The following is a 12,289-nucleotide window of genomic DNA, read 5'->3' as shown; positions in this document are numbered from 1 at the left end:
ATAGTGGATTTTGGTATCTTTGGGGGTCCTAGGAGCAATCCTCCCAGACAGTGAGGGAGAGCTGTTTCCAGTTAAGTTAAAGAAATAAGCCTCTGGATAAAAAGGAACCGTGGCTGGAAAGCTGTGTTCTTTGTTTTGTTTTGACTATGCAGCCCTGGTTGGTCTGGAACTTACTATATAGTCCAAACTGGCCTCGAACTTACGGTGATCCTCCTGCCTTTGTCTCCTGAGTGCTGGGACTGCAGGTGTGAGCCACCACTCCTGGCTTTGAGTTATTTTCAAGACATGGGACATCTCTCCGTTAGGTGCTATGTTAGTGTTTTCAGATGTGATCTTTCCCGCCCACAGTGACCCTGGGGTAAGTGTCCCTTTCACAAATAAGAAAGAGTGGCCCTGTGCCTTCTGCTAAATCACGGTGACAGAAAGGCCAAACAAAGAAGGACTGGGAGAGGAGACTAGGAGCAGGAAACGAAAGCTTGAGAGGTCAGGCAGGTACCCAAGAGTGGCCAGGGGAAGGGAGGGTCCAGAGGCCTCCTGACCTTTGCGGCCGTCCCTCTGGAAGTCCACGTGGCACCACTCGCCGTCATTGACCTTGCGGCTGGACGCCCGCAGCTTGATGCCCCCAGAGCCCATGTCCAGCAGAAGGTAGAGGTAACCATCCAACAGCTCCATGGCAAAGTAGTCGGCCCTCTGGGCAGAGCTGTGGCTGCCTACCCCGGCCCCAGCCCGCCGGCCCTGGCTGAAGAGCAGCAACCCATTGGGCTCCGTGGTTCGGAAGTCCAGAGAGATGGAGCCTGTGCGCTTGGCGCTCCAGCGGGGCAAGGCGACAAAGGCCTCGGGACTCTCAAAGGTCACGGGGTCCAGGGCAGCCACATCCTCGCAGCGAAAGGACAAATCCCCCTGCAGCTTCATCTTCGGGTCCCCTTCCTTAGCCAGGCGGGACAGCTCCAGCTTGAAGTCATTGTTCTTGTAGACCACCTGTAAAGAGGAGAGGGGTCTGGGTAAAGGAGCAGACGCAGCCTTGGATCTGGCTACCCAGGGCCCTCACTACCCAGGGCCCTCCCTCCCTCCCTGGCAGCCGTGGGCCGTCACCGGTCCTCACGGCCCCAAGCTCAGAGCCATCAGTCCACAAGGCTCAGCTACACCTCCCTCTTGCTGCCTCTGTCCTGTCTTCCAGCCCCACACCGGCCAGGCAGCTCCCGCTGTGAGCTCCTGGGTCCAACTCAACCGTCACCCACAATGACAAAAAGGCAGGCAACTGTTGCCACTGTCTGTTGCTATTTTCTGAGACAGGGTCTCACGTGGCTCAAGATGGCTTCAAACTCTCTGTATGGCGGAGGATGACCTTGAGTTTGTCTTCCTGCCTCTACCTCCCATGTGCCAAGATTACAGATGTGTACCGCCATGCTCAGCAGATGTGGTTCTGTTAGAGCCCATGGCTGGCTGTCCTGTGAGCCGGGCTGCTAACTACTCCAGTCCTTGCTGTCTTCCAGGGCATGTTAACATTCTCCCGAGTTCTGTACAAGAACCAAAGTAGGAACCAACCTTTCATCTACATATCAGGCAACTCATGAGGTCAAGAGACTTGGCCAAGACAACAGAGTAGTGAGTGAGTGGAAGTCATGTGACTGAAGCTAGGCTTTAGCCTTCGGCCTTCATGCTCACCAGCCTTCCCTGAGGGCCACAGCTCTGAAGAGCCTCAGAGGGGAAGGGAGTTCCAAGGCCCGAGGAAACACACCATTCGACACCTCTTGACTTGAGTCAACAGCTTTAGGTTTTAATGAAGGGTTACAATCCCACCATGGACTCATAAGGCATGGGGGCCAGGGGCAGCTGGCCAGGTCAGACCAAATCACAAGGCAGGCTGGTCAACTGTAGCCCTTCCGAGCCCTACTCACGTCCTTGAGGCAGCCCATGAAGTTGTTGCTGACAGGTGAGCCAGGCAGGTCGGCTGTGTTGGGGCTGCCTCCGATGTAGAAGAAGTCATCGGAGCCCAGCATGGTATAGTCCTCCTGTGTGTAGCCTGTGGTGGTCAGGATCCCGTCCACCGAGATGGTCACCTGCCCAGCCCGAGGAGGGGAAGAGACAGGAGACAACCGGCATCAACGCCCTGGGAAGAGCCACAGGCAGGCAAAGGGAGGGACCAGGGGGCGGTGGGGGAGGGGGACCCCCATTTTTATGTCTGCTTGTCTTGGAGGCGGAACAGTGGGGGGGAGGGGGGAGGAGGAAGAGGAAGCAGCACAGATTTGATGGTTTCAGGGTAGGCTAAGGCCTGCCCTGCAGGACCCACGGCGGGTGGGAGCCTGAAGGTGGCACGGAGCACTCACCATGGTGGGCTCAGTAAGCGGCTCCAGGGAGGTGCTCTGTACTAGGGGACCTCAGAAAGGGCCCCACTGTGAGAGGTGGGGGGCAGGAAGTGACCCCCTCCGCTTTCTCTCAGCAGAGCACTGTGGGCACACGTGTGGCTGGCTTCTCAGCCTCTTCCTGAAGAAGAGCCTTCCACTTCCTGCCCCTTCCTAGGCGGCAGTGCTGAGACTCGCTGGCAGCCTTTCCATCTGGGTACTGTGTTCTTGCAGCTGAGACCATGAAGAGGAAAACCCAGGTATGCCTGCAAGGCTTAGGACAGGAGCTGCATGGCGTCTGTCAGGGCTGCTTCCTACCTCTGCCACTCAAGTTCTAAGGTGCCGTGACACTTTGAGTCACTGTTTAGAAAAACCTAGTCTAGAGCTTAGGTTTAAAAAACCCTAAACTAGTCTATAAAGCCTAAACTGGCCTTGAACTTGTGGTAATCCTCCTGCCTCATCCTTTCATGTGCTGAGATTATACACCTGGATGAGTCACTGGTTTTCTTCCAAAGAAGAGGGTGGCCCTTTGCTATTTCCCAGCTCACACTTCCTCCTTCCCTGTAGATGGTATTTGTTGTTCCACCCCTAGAAACAGCGAGGCCAGGGCTAGCCTAAGGAAACACCCTCCTCAGGGTGGGAAATTCACCCGGAAAGCAAGATGCCAAGAGCAGGGGTATGCCTGGTGTTCAGGAGGTACCGGGCACTGGGCTGGGGAAGGTAGCTGCCACCTTTGGGGCAACTCTGACGCCCCCTACTCAGCAAATGTTTACCTGGTCCCTGAAGAGCTTGGCCCCTCAGAGGAGCTCTGGGGGGCTTCACAGCCAGGTTGAAGGGGGCAGCAGAGGGACACAAACTTCTCTCTGCGAGGCTGTGGCTTAGGAGAGCCAAGGGGGCCACCGAGGACCTGGTTCTTTGTCAGCCCCGTCCTGCACTTCCACAGGCTGTGGCTTAGCGCTCTTCTTGCTCCCCAAATATATTTCAAAAGTACCCGCTTTGCAGGGAAAGTATTGAAGTAAGGGCCTGCCAGTCACACACTGTGATGCCCCCTACACCAGCCACCTTCCAGCTGCTGGTCTTCGGTATTCTATTGTCAGAAGAGTGAGGTAGAACTCCTAAGATCAGGGGGACCCAAAAGCCGCCCCCCCCCCCCCCGTGCTTGGTTGGAACCTCATGGTGTGAGGGCTGGGGCTGAGCAGAGCGCAGACTGAAGAAGCCACCTCCCGGGAAACCATCAAACCTTGTGCTGGAAGAACTGGGTTCAGCGAGGACAGGAGGAGACAGGTGCCTTGGGAAGGGTAGTCTGAATACGTTTAAGTCTCGTTTTGAGGGGAGGATTGGTCATGATCACTTATTTCTTCTCCCTCCCCTTGTCCTGAAGCTAGGAAACGGGTTTGGGTAGAAAGGGAGGGGTCAGAGAGGTTAGTCACAAAAACATGCAAACGAGGTTAGAGATCAGACTGGGCCAGGGGAACTGGAGGGGGGATGGGGGATCAGAATAAAGGGGTGGGAAAGTCAGGGGAGGTGAGGCCGGTGAGTGGGTCTCCCTGGGGCAATATGGCTACACTCACTCTCTTCCTCCATGCCCCCTGCTACTGTATCTACCCCTAAGACTGAACCGGGCTGTCAATCAGTTCCTGCGCCTAAGTGGGCTCATCCCAATCAGGCTGTCAGCAAACATCTGGCTTGACATGTCCCTGGAACCCCACTAACCTCAGCCACCCCAGGAGACTTAGGACGTGGTCATCAAAGGTCCACATCAAGCTGCCTTCCGACCCAGTGCAGGGCTCTCCAGCTAAAACCTGACTCCCCTATGACTTTGGGAGAGCCTCACGTGAGTGACCATGCTGGGCAGTGCTCATCACTGCTTCCCTCCTGGGGAAGCACCTCAGAAAGTCTCCATCCCTGGCCTCTGAAGCCAGGGCACCGTCCTGGAATCTCCCTCATGCCTCTGTGGGCTCTCTTCATCCCACTACGTTTGTCAAGATCAAGGCTGCCCTTTCTCGGCCATATCGGAGTTAAAGGATCTGACTTGGAGCCGACTGTGGAGGCCCAAGACATCCTCCTGAATCCCATTCCAGGCTGGAAGTAAATCTCAGTTTGCCTGGTGGCTGTATTCAGATCAATCATGGAGGGCCCTGTTGGGAAAGGATGACCTTAATCTCCCTCTCCTGACTCATAGGGCTGGGGAAAGGCTAGCTGGAGACAGGGAACATAGGGAGGTCTGCTGAGGAAGGGATCAGCCAGGGGGTGGGGAGAAGTTGAGGGAGAATAGAGGAAAAGGCCGTGGGTGGAGAGGAAGTGGAGGTAGAGGGAATGGAGGTAGGTGTCTGGGGAAGGAAGGCAGGGAGGGGGATGATTTAAGATTAGTAAAACCAACTGTTCCCTCAGACAAATCAGTCCAGACACAAAAATGGCAGGTTCGTTAGTAAAAGCAGGAACAGGGGAACAGTTCCCCTGCCCCCTCCACCCCAGGGGCTCTTGATACCCCTGCCCCCCAATCCCCCCCATGAAGCTTCTGGAAGGGGTGGGGCCAGCAGGGGAGGAGGGGAGCACATGCCACACAGAACAGCCACTGCAGCTGGGACCCATGCGGGTTAGAAGAGCAGGGTCAGGGAGCAGGCACTCGGAGCAGGCCAGGGAAAAAGGCAGCCAGCGGTGGGAAGGCATGCAGGGCAGGGGAGGTGGGGAAGAGCAGAGATGGAGGCGAGGAGAGAGCCATGGAGTGCAGGAAGAAGCCTCCTTCCACTGAAGAGGAGAGGGGAGCAACCACTGGGCCAGAGTTGTTTAGGACTGACAGAGAAGGAAACCTCAGACCTGAGGTTCCTCATCACACACTCCTGTGCCATTCACCACAGACAATCAGCCTGCACACATCTGCTGCACACACAGCCCATCCCAGAAGACTCTGCGAGGAGGTCCTGACTGTTCCTCTCCATACAGCACAGGTGACCACAGCCAGGTCACCCCAAGACACAGCAGAGGATCTATGACCAACCCACACTGACCCACTCAACATGGTGGGTGCTGAGGAAGCCCAGGGACATAAGTGCAGTGTTTGCCCAGAAGATGAGCCTAGGGCCTGAACCACACACTCTCCAGGAACAGGGAGACTGGCTGGAGGAGGCTCAAGGGGACTCTAGTGACCTGAATGGACCCTTCCTCTCCTCAGCTCGTGCAGGAGGACTAGTGGGATGGGAATCCAAGTCCTAGCCACAAATATACCCATATGGAACAAATCCCCATACCTACTGTGCCCAGAAAGAAAGGCTGAGGGGAAAGGGAACTCTCATGCCATCCCAGGGGCCTAGCATGACCCCAGCTCACAGCATCCTTAACACCCCCTTCCAGGGAGAGTTAGACAGAGGGCAAATACTTTAATTTGCGGGTGGCTGAATGGACCTCCTTGAGCCCAGTGACAATGTAGGTATAGACAAAACATGAAAGGCTGTTTTGTCTCCTGTTAGGCTACCAGGATCTTATTTATTTTAAGACTTATTTATTTTATGCATTTTGCCTGCGTGTATGTCTGCGCACCGTGTGAGCGCAGTGCCGGCAGAGGGCACCAGAGGGCACCAGAGCCTCTGGACCTGCAGTTTCAGGGGGTTGTGAGCCACCATTTGGGTACCAAGACTCGAACCTGGACCCTCTGGAAGAGCAGTCAGTGCTCTTAACCACTGAGCCATTGCTCCAGCCTGTTTTGTCTCCTGTTAGATCACATTGCTGTCATCAAATATTCCAAGGGTTCCACAGGCTGATGCTTAAGAACAACTAGTCCACAAAAAAGTTCCCAGCAGCCCCTTAGGGTGACATGGGCCAGAAGCAGGGCTGGGAGCGGTGAGATGCTAGCAGTCTTCGGCTGAGGGAGAGATCAGAGCCCGGCTAAGCTTGCTTCAGGTTCTGTGCCAGACACAGGCGGTAGTCACAGCCCTCTCAGGAGGGCTGAACTCTGGATTTCGGGAATTTTAGGAGGGAAAGAGTTCAGGTCAGAAATCCCAGGCTCTCTGTCATTTGCTGTTTTCCAGAACAATTTTGCCTTTCTAATAAAAAAAATTTTCTGCCAAAACAATTTTGCCTGTCTTTTCTTTCTTTCTTTTTTTTTTTTTTTTTTCCTGGTTGTTGTTTTGTTGAGACGGGGTTTCTTTCCTCTGTATAGCCCTGGCTGTCCTGGAATTCGCTTAGTACACCAGGTTGGCCTTGAACTCAAAGATCAGGCCTCTGCCTCCCACGTGCTTCCAAGCGCTGGGACTAAAGGCATGAGCCACCATGCAGGGCTCTGACTTTCATCTTTAAAGGAGGCTGAACAACTTTGGGCCCTCCCATCTCTTTCCAGCTGACTGAGCATACAGTTAATTAAGTGAAATAAATGATCAACTCCCCCGTAGTATAAAGGGAGGCGCTTTCTCTGGGTCCCAGCTTCCCCATCTGCTAAGTGGGACCAGCAGTGCTCAGCCTCCTGCCTGAAGTCCAGGTGTCATCAACTGTGAATGAAACTCAGAACGTAGACCAGGGAGATAGCTGTGTGCGGCTCAGGTTGTAAAGGTGCTTGTTGCCAAGACAAACCACAGCCTGAGTTTTACCCCAGACCTAAACGGTGGAAAAAGAGAACCAACGCATGTAAGTTGGCCTCTGACCTGCACACACTCACACCATGACATGCTTCACTACACATAAATAGATTGAATAAATAAAAATGTAAAAAAAGAGAGAGAGAGGGAGGGAGAGAAAGCCAGGTATGGTGGAGCATGCCTTTAATTCCAGCACTCAGGAGGCAGAGGCAGGTGGATCTCTGAGTTCAAAGCCAGCCTGGTCCACACAGTGAGTTCTAGGGCAGCCAAGGCTATATAGAAAGACTCTGTCTCAAAAAAAAGGGGGTTGGGGGAGGTTGGAGAAATGACTCAGTGGTTATAAGCACTTGTTGCTCTTGTAGAGGATGGGGTTCAGTTCCCAGCACCCACAAGGCAGCTCACAACTATCTATAACTCCAGTTCCAGAGGACTCAATATCTTCTGGCTTCCTGGGAATCACCAAACATGCAAATGGTGGACATATATACATGCCGGCAAAACATCTGTACGCATAAAATAAAAATAAATCTTTTTAATGTAAAAAAAAAATAAAGAAACTCCAAATGCAAAAGCTATTTAGAGGCCCTAATGTGGGCATGAACAATATTAGTTCACAAGCCAGCATTCACCAGCCTGATCAACCAACAGAGATGACTGAGGGAGCCTTTTCTGTCTCTCCACTTCCTCACCAAGAGAAACACGCAGATCCTAGGAGTCCTAATGAGTGAGTTAGAAAAATAAACACAAAACTACATGGAACACATCTGAGGGGTGCCCTGCAAATCAGCACCTGTTGAACCCCATTCTTTGACTTCAGTCTGGGCCTAAAGAAGCCAGTCCCTAGCACAGATTTGCAGGGGTTTCTAAGGCCACACAAGGCAACAGATTGGTTCCCGTCTGTACTGATGAGGCAGGGAAGTGTGGACCCTGCAGGCTCAGAATTCAGCAGGTTCTTTATCGGCCCTGAAACTGGGCAGGGCTGCTGGCTTCCTGACCAACTGAAGTAAGCCGTTCTTCTCTCCTCCTCCACATCTCTAAAGCATCCTGAGGTTTCATGAAGTTATTTTGAGAGTGGTTCCTAACAAGGGGTTGTAATAGGATCTCCAGCGGGACCAGAGAGGCCTATTCCTCAGGGTCTGCTACAGGAAGGGAACCACTTTTCACATAACATCCCTGCCCTGGTAACAGGGAATGGGCCAGCACTTTATTAAGCTTAATGAAATTATAATTCCTTTCCAAAGCACGGAACTTGTGCTGCCTTGATTGATCTTCACACAGACTTGTGGTACAAGCTGGGCATGTCCACCATTAGTCTGCTGGGAGCTGAGGGAACTGAGCTTTCCTGGCCTGGGCCCATGTGGTCAGAAGTTCACCATGGAGACTAGAAAGAAGGTCTGTTGGGCCCTAATCCTAGGGTGATCTCCCTCTTGGTACTTGGGGATATCACCTGCATTGATCTTGACTCCCTGTTCCCTGAGTCACACATTGGCTGCCCAGCGAAGTCCCTTTTGTTTTTGAATAGACAGTTTTTAAAAATTACAATTATATATCATCTATGTAAATATATATTTACATGCATATATAGGCCAGGGATGAGCTTGGAGGAGTCAGTTCTCTCTCTCCACCATGTGGGTTCTGGGAATCGAACTCAAGTTATCCAATTTGGTAGCAAACATCTTTACCAGGTGAGTTATCTCGTCAGCTAGTAAAGAAAGTTCTTAATGGCCAGCTCCTGGCAGGTTCTCAAGAACAGCAGAGTGGGTAACACCTAGCTCTCAAAAGCAGCAGCTGGAGAAACAGGGCCTGTGAGGAGCTAGTACAGATCTCAGTGCGAGCTCCATTGGAATCCTGGGAAGCTAGGGAGACCACACAAGGTATTAGACTGGCCATGGCTGGGGAGGCACTGGCCATGGGCACTGGTCTACATGGGTGAAGAAGAGCACACACATCACACACATGCAAAAGTGTCAGCAAGGGCTCAGTGTGGCTTCAGAGGTGAAGCCTCCTGAGGGCATAAAGGGCCTTTCAGGCTGGACACTCCAGCTTTGATAACCTCCCTGCTCCCTAGCCTTCCAGCCAGGCAGGACTAGGAGGCTGGGCAAGCCAGGCAGCTGCCCCAAACCCCTCCCACCCCATGAGAGCAGACACGTCCATCTGCAGGGTCCCCAGCCTGGTGTTCAATCACTCTGCATTATTAATAGGCAATGACTAACCGGCTGCTGCTGTGGAGCCGGAATTGGGCCGGCACAGGGAATCCCAGGGGATCTCACACAGCGGGCCTGAGGGCACACACTCACTCGGAGGCAGGCGAGAGGGGGAGGATGGGGCCCTCCCCACCCTTTCCCTGTCTCACTGCCTGTCGTGCATTGCACCTGCACTGGAGAGCCAGGCTCACCAGCCCGCCTCCATACAGAACCCTTACCGGAACCCATCCAAGCCTGCAGCCCCCGATTCCCACCAGCACTCACACATGCAGAGAACCAGCAGTCTCCCAAACACACAGCACGGCTTCCCACTAACACCCCTAAATATCACACCAACATTTACACACAGTCACACCCACACACCAACACACACCAGCTGCCTTTACACTGACACCCACAACAGCATTCACCAGGATGGAGCCCAACCCAAACACAGGAGCTTGGCAAGGACAAGGACAGCTGCCCCCATCCTATCCCTGCTGGGGCTCCTCCTCTCATGCCCTCAACAGGGAAGGAAACCAAGCCCTGTCCGAGGCCATGCAGGAGAGGCAGGGGACACGGGGGGGTGGGGCTGAAGGGGAGGAAGACAGTGGAACACAGTGTTAGTCAGAGCAGCAGAGCGGCGGGGGGATCTGGACGCTATCCCTGGTGTGGGGAAAGACCACTCATGCCATGCAAAATGTGAGGGAGACAGAGCCGGGGAATCCTCAAGGCTGGGAAGTAGGGCCGACAGCCAGTGTGGGGCAGCCCCTAAACTGGCATGAACTGGTGACTTGAAGGAGGTCCCAAGGCCATCCCATCTGGGGAACATGCCCAGCTGGCTGCCCCTGGAGATGGCACCCCCAGCCCTCTTCCCAACTTGAGGGGCCCCTGTCTGGAGCTGACAGTGAGCATAGCGTAGCGTGTCATGGGATGGTGTTTTCCATGGATTTTCAGGAGACCAAGAAAGAAACCAAATCAAAGAGAATAAAAAAAAAAAAAAAAAAAAAAAAAAAAACTAAACAAAAATAAAAACCAAGGAGCAGGAGGAAGAACAGAAGAAATGAATCGAAATAAGCTCAGCACCGGGCTGGCCTAAGCGGAGCTGATAAACATGGGGTCTGCCCCAGCTTTCTCAGGCCCCGCACCTGTCAGGAGACAGGAGTGTGGGGCAGGGCCCCACCAAAGGCCTGGATTTCCGTTTGTCTTTTGGACTTGAGTTTGGATCGAAAGAAAAGAAAAGGGAAGGAGGGAAACTAAAACAGGAATAAACTTAAAGATTGTCTGGGATACACACAAAAGAAAAAAAAAGAGAAAAGAGAAAGAAAGCAACTGGAAGAGCAAAAACCAAATGAGGAGAGAGGAAACAAAAGTGGGAGAATCGAACAGTTAAAAAACCCACGGCAAACCAAACGGTAAGACAATTAGAGTGATATCTACCAGATAATGCAGTTTGTTTACCATAGCGTGTCCAATCCCTGCGTGCTTCACCGGAGAGGGGAAGGGAGGGGGTCAAAGAAAAAGAAAGAAAGGAAGAAAAGAAACAAGGACGACAGAAGAACAGAACGAAAAAGAAAAGAAAAATAAAATGACCAACTGTGAAACTCCAGGATGGAGGAGATACAGCCGTATGTATTTGCTTGGTCGTCCCAACCCTCCCACCACAGGTCCAGAAGACGGGTTTAAAGGAAAATTATAATGGGAGGAAGGAAGCACACACACAAAGTTAACCCCTTCTTCTCCCAGCGTCTCCCCCAGCCCCTCCTCTGGATTCCTCTTCCCCCTCATGCCCTCCCGAAGGACGGACGTCTGCAGAGAAGGGGAACAGTTAGAGACCTCGGTTAGTAAAGAAGAAAACAACAACAACAAAAAAAAGAAAACTGGACCAAGGAAGCAGAGACTTAAAGATGGCCGACATTCCGCAGATGAGACAGAAAGTTAGTTCGGTTTTTCATTCATACCTGGCCCCACCTGTCCCTGCCCGTCCCTTGGTCCCTTGGGTTATAAGCGTGTTAGTAACACACACAGAGTTGGCAACGGGGGGTGGGGGGAGGGGGTGTCCAACAGAGGGGGAGGAAGGGTTAAGAAGCAGACCCAGTGTGCAGGATTAGTAGTCCTGAGATGTTAGGGAGTTAAGGGAGGGAGAAGGGAGCAGGGGGTGAGAAGGGGTGGGCACTGACTCAGGAGTGGGCGGGTGGCTTTGTTGGCTGACTGGTCACCCAGATGGCTTTCCAGAGAACTGGCCGAGGAGTGAGGGGTGCTAGCCAACTGGCTGACCAGTGGCCATGTCGGGTTAATGGGTTAACTGGTTGGTGACCGGCCAGCTGGCTGGCAGGCTAGAAGAGTGGGCACCGCCCCTAGAGAGTCACAGGACTAGCAAGGACAAGAGGCGACTTCGTTTGGAGGCCGAAGACAGCATGGGAGGGGACGTGGGTGTCTGCTTTTCCTGGGGGTGGGGGATGGGCAAATAGATCCAGGGATCCTTGGGGAAGAGGGGCTCCCCCTCCATTGTTTCTTTTCCTTGAGAACTGGAGAACTGGGGTTGGGGAAGGGAAGCTAGCCCTCCTCGGGCTGCCGAGGGTTCATGCCCACACCATCCCAAACCTTCCTCCCTCTCCTCCCCCTCCTCCCCATCTCACCCCCAGCTGACCCCTCCTGCCCGCCCACTCTGACTTGTCCAGGGGCCCTATTGGCCCCTCCCCAAAGTCCCCCAGGCTCTTCAGCCACCCTCCCTGTTCTCTCATCTTCCTGTGACTAGCTAAGCGTCCCTTCAACACCCTGGGACAGATAACAGTCCCCCAAGAACCAGGCTCCTCCCATGGACACCCATGGATCCCTGGACCTCCACTGCCCACAACCAGTCAGAAATTCTCTCCCCTTCTACCTGTAGAAAAAAGTACACAGAGGCCCAGGCACCTCAGCACTTCCCTCTTCTCTGAAGCAGGCCACATTCTTTCACTTTACCTCTAAATAGCCTGTCTCTATGTACTCCTAACACCATTTCTTCCTCCCACTGCCAAAACAATATCCTTCAAAATCGCCTGGTCTTTGGAGAGGACCGAGGCAGCTGTACTAAGTATCAGAGATGGAGGGATACAGTTGCCTGATGCCCATTAAATACTAAACTGCAGACTTGAGACAGTGATGGGGGGGGAGTGGTCTTCTAGGGATAGCTCCGTTAGCTAAAGAATTCTTG

General features: G+C 53.2%; 1 protein-coding gene across 21 annotated transcripts in view; it reads right to left on the bottom strand.

The window, feature by feature from the left end:
* The window catches only part of Nrxn2 (neurexin 2), a 103,913-nt gene that overhangs the window by 55,779 nt on the left and 35,845 nt on the right, over positions 1 to 12,289 (bottom strand). For 10 of the 21 annotated variants that reach the window (XM_076557985.1, XM_076558032.1, XM_015999148.3 and 7 more), the window contains 3 exons: positions 10,534 to 10,578; positions 1,899 to 2,060; positions 540 to 978 (listed from right to left, as the gene is read on the bottom strand). In XM_076557985.1, the coding sequence (XP_076414100.1) occupies positions 540 to 978; positions 1,899 to 2,060; positions 10,534 to 10,578 (646 nt within the window). The remainder of the gene's footprint in view (positions 1 to 539; positions 979 to 1,898; positions 2,061 to 10,533; positions 10,579 to 12,289) is intronic. The other 11 variants (XM_076558001.1, XM_076558007.1, XM_076558030.1 and 8 more) reach the window with 2 other exon arrangements.

This window comes from Peromyscus maniculatus, chromosome 1, assembly GCF_049852395.1.
Source record: "Peromyscus maniculatus bairdii isolate BWxNUB_F1_BW_parent chromosome 1, HU_Pman_BW_mat_3.1, whole genome shotgun sequence".
NCBI lineage: Eukaryota > Metazoa > Chordata > Mammalia > Rodentia > Cricetidae > Peromyscus > Peromyscus maniculatus.
Note: the sequence above shows the minus strand (reverse complement) of the source record. Positions and strands in the feature narration are given on the sequence as shown.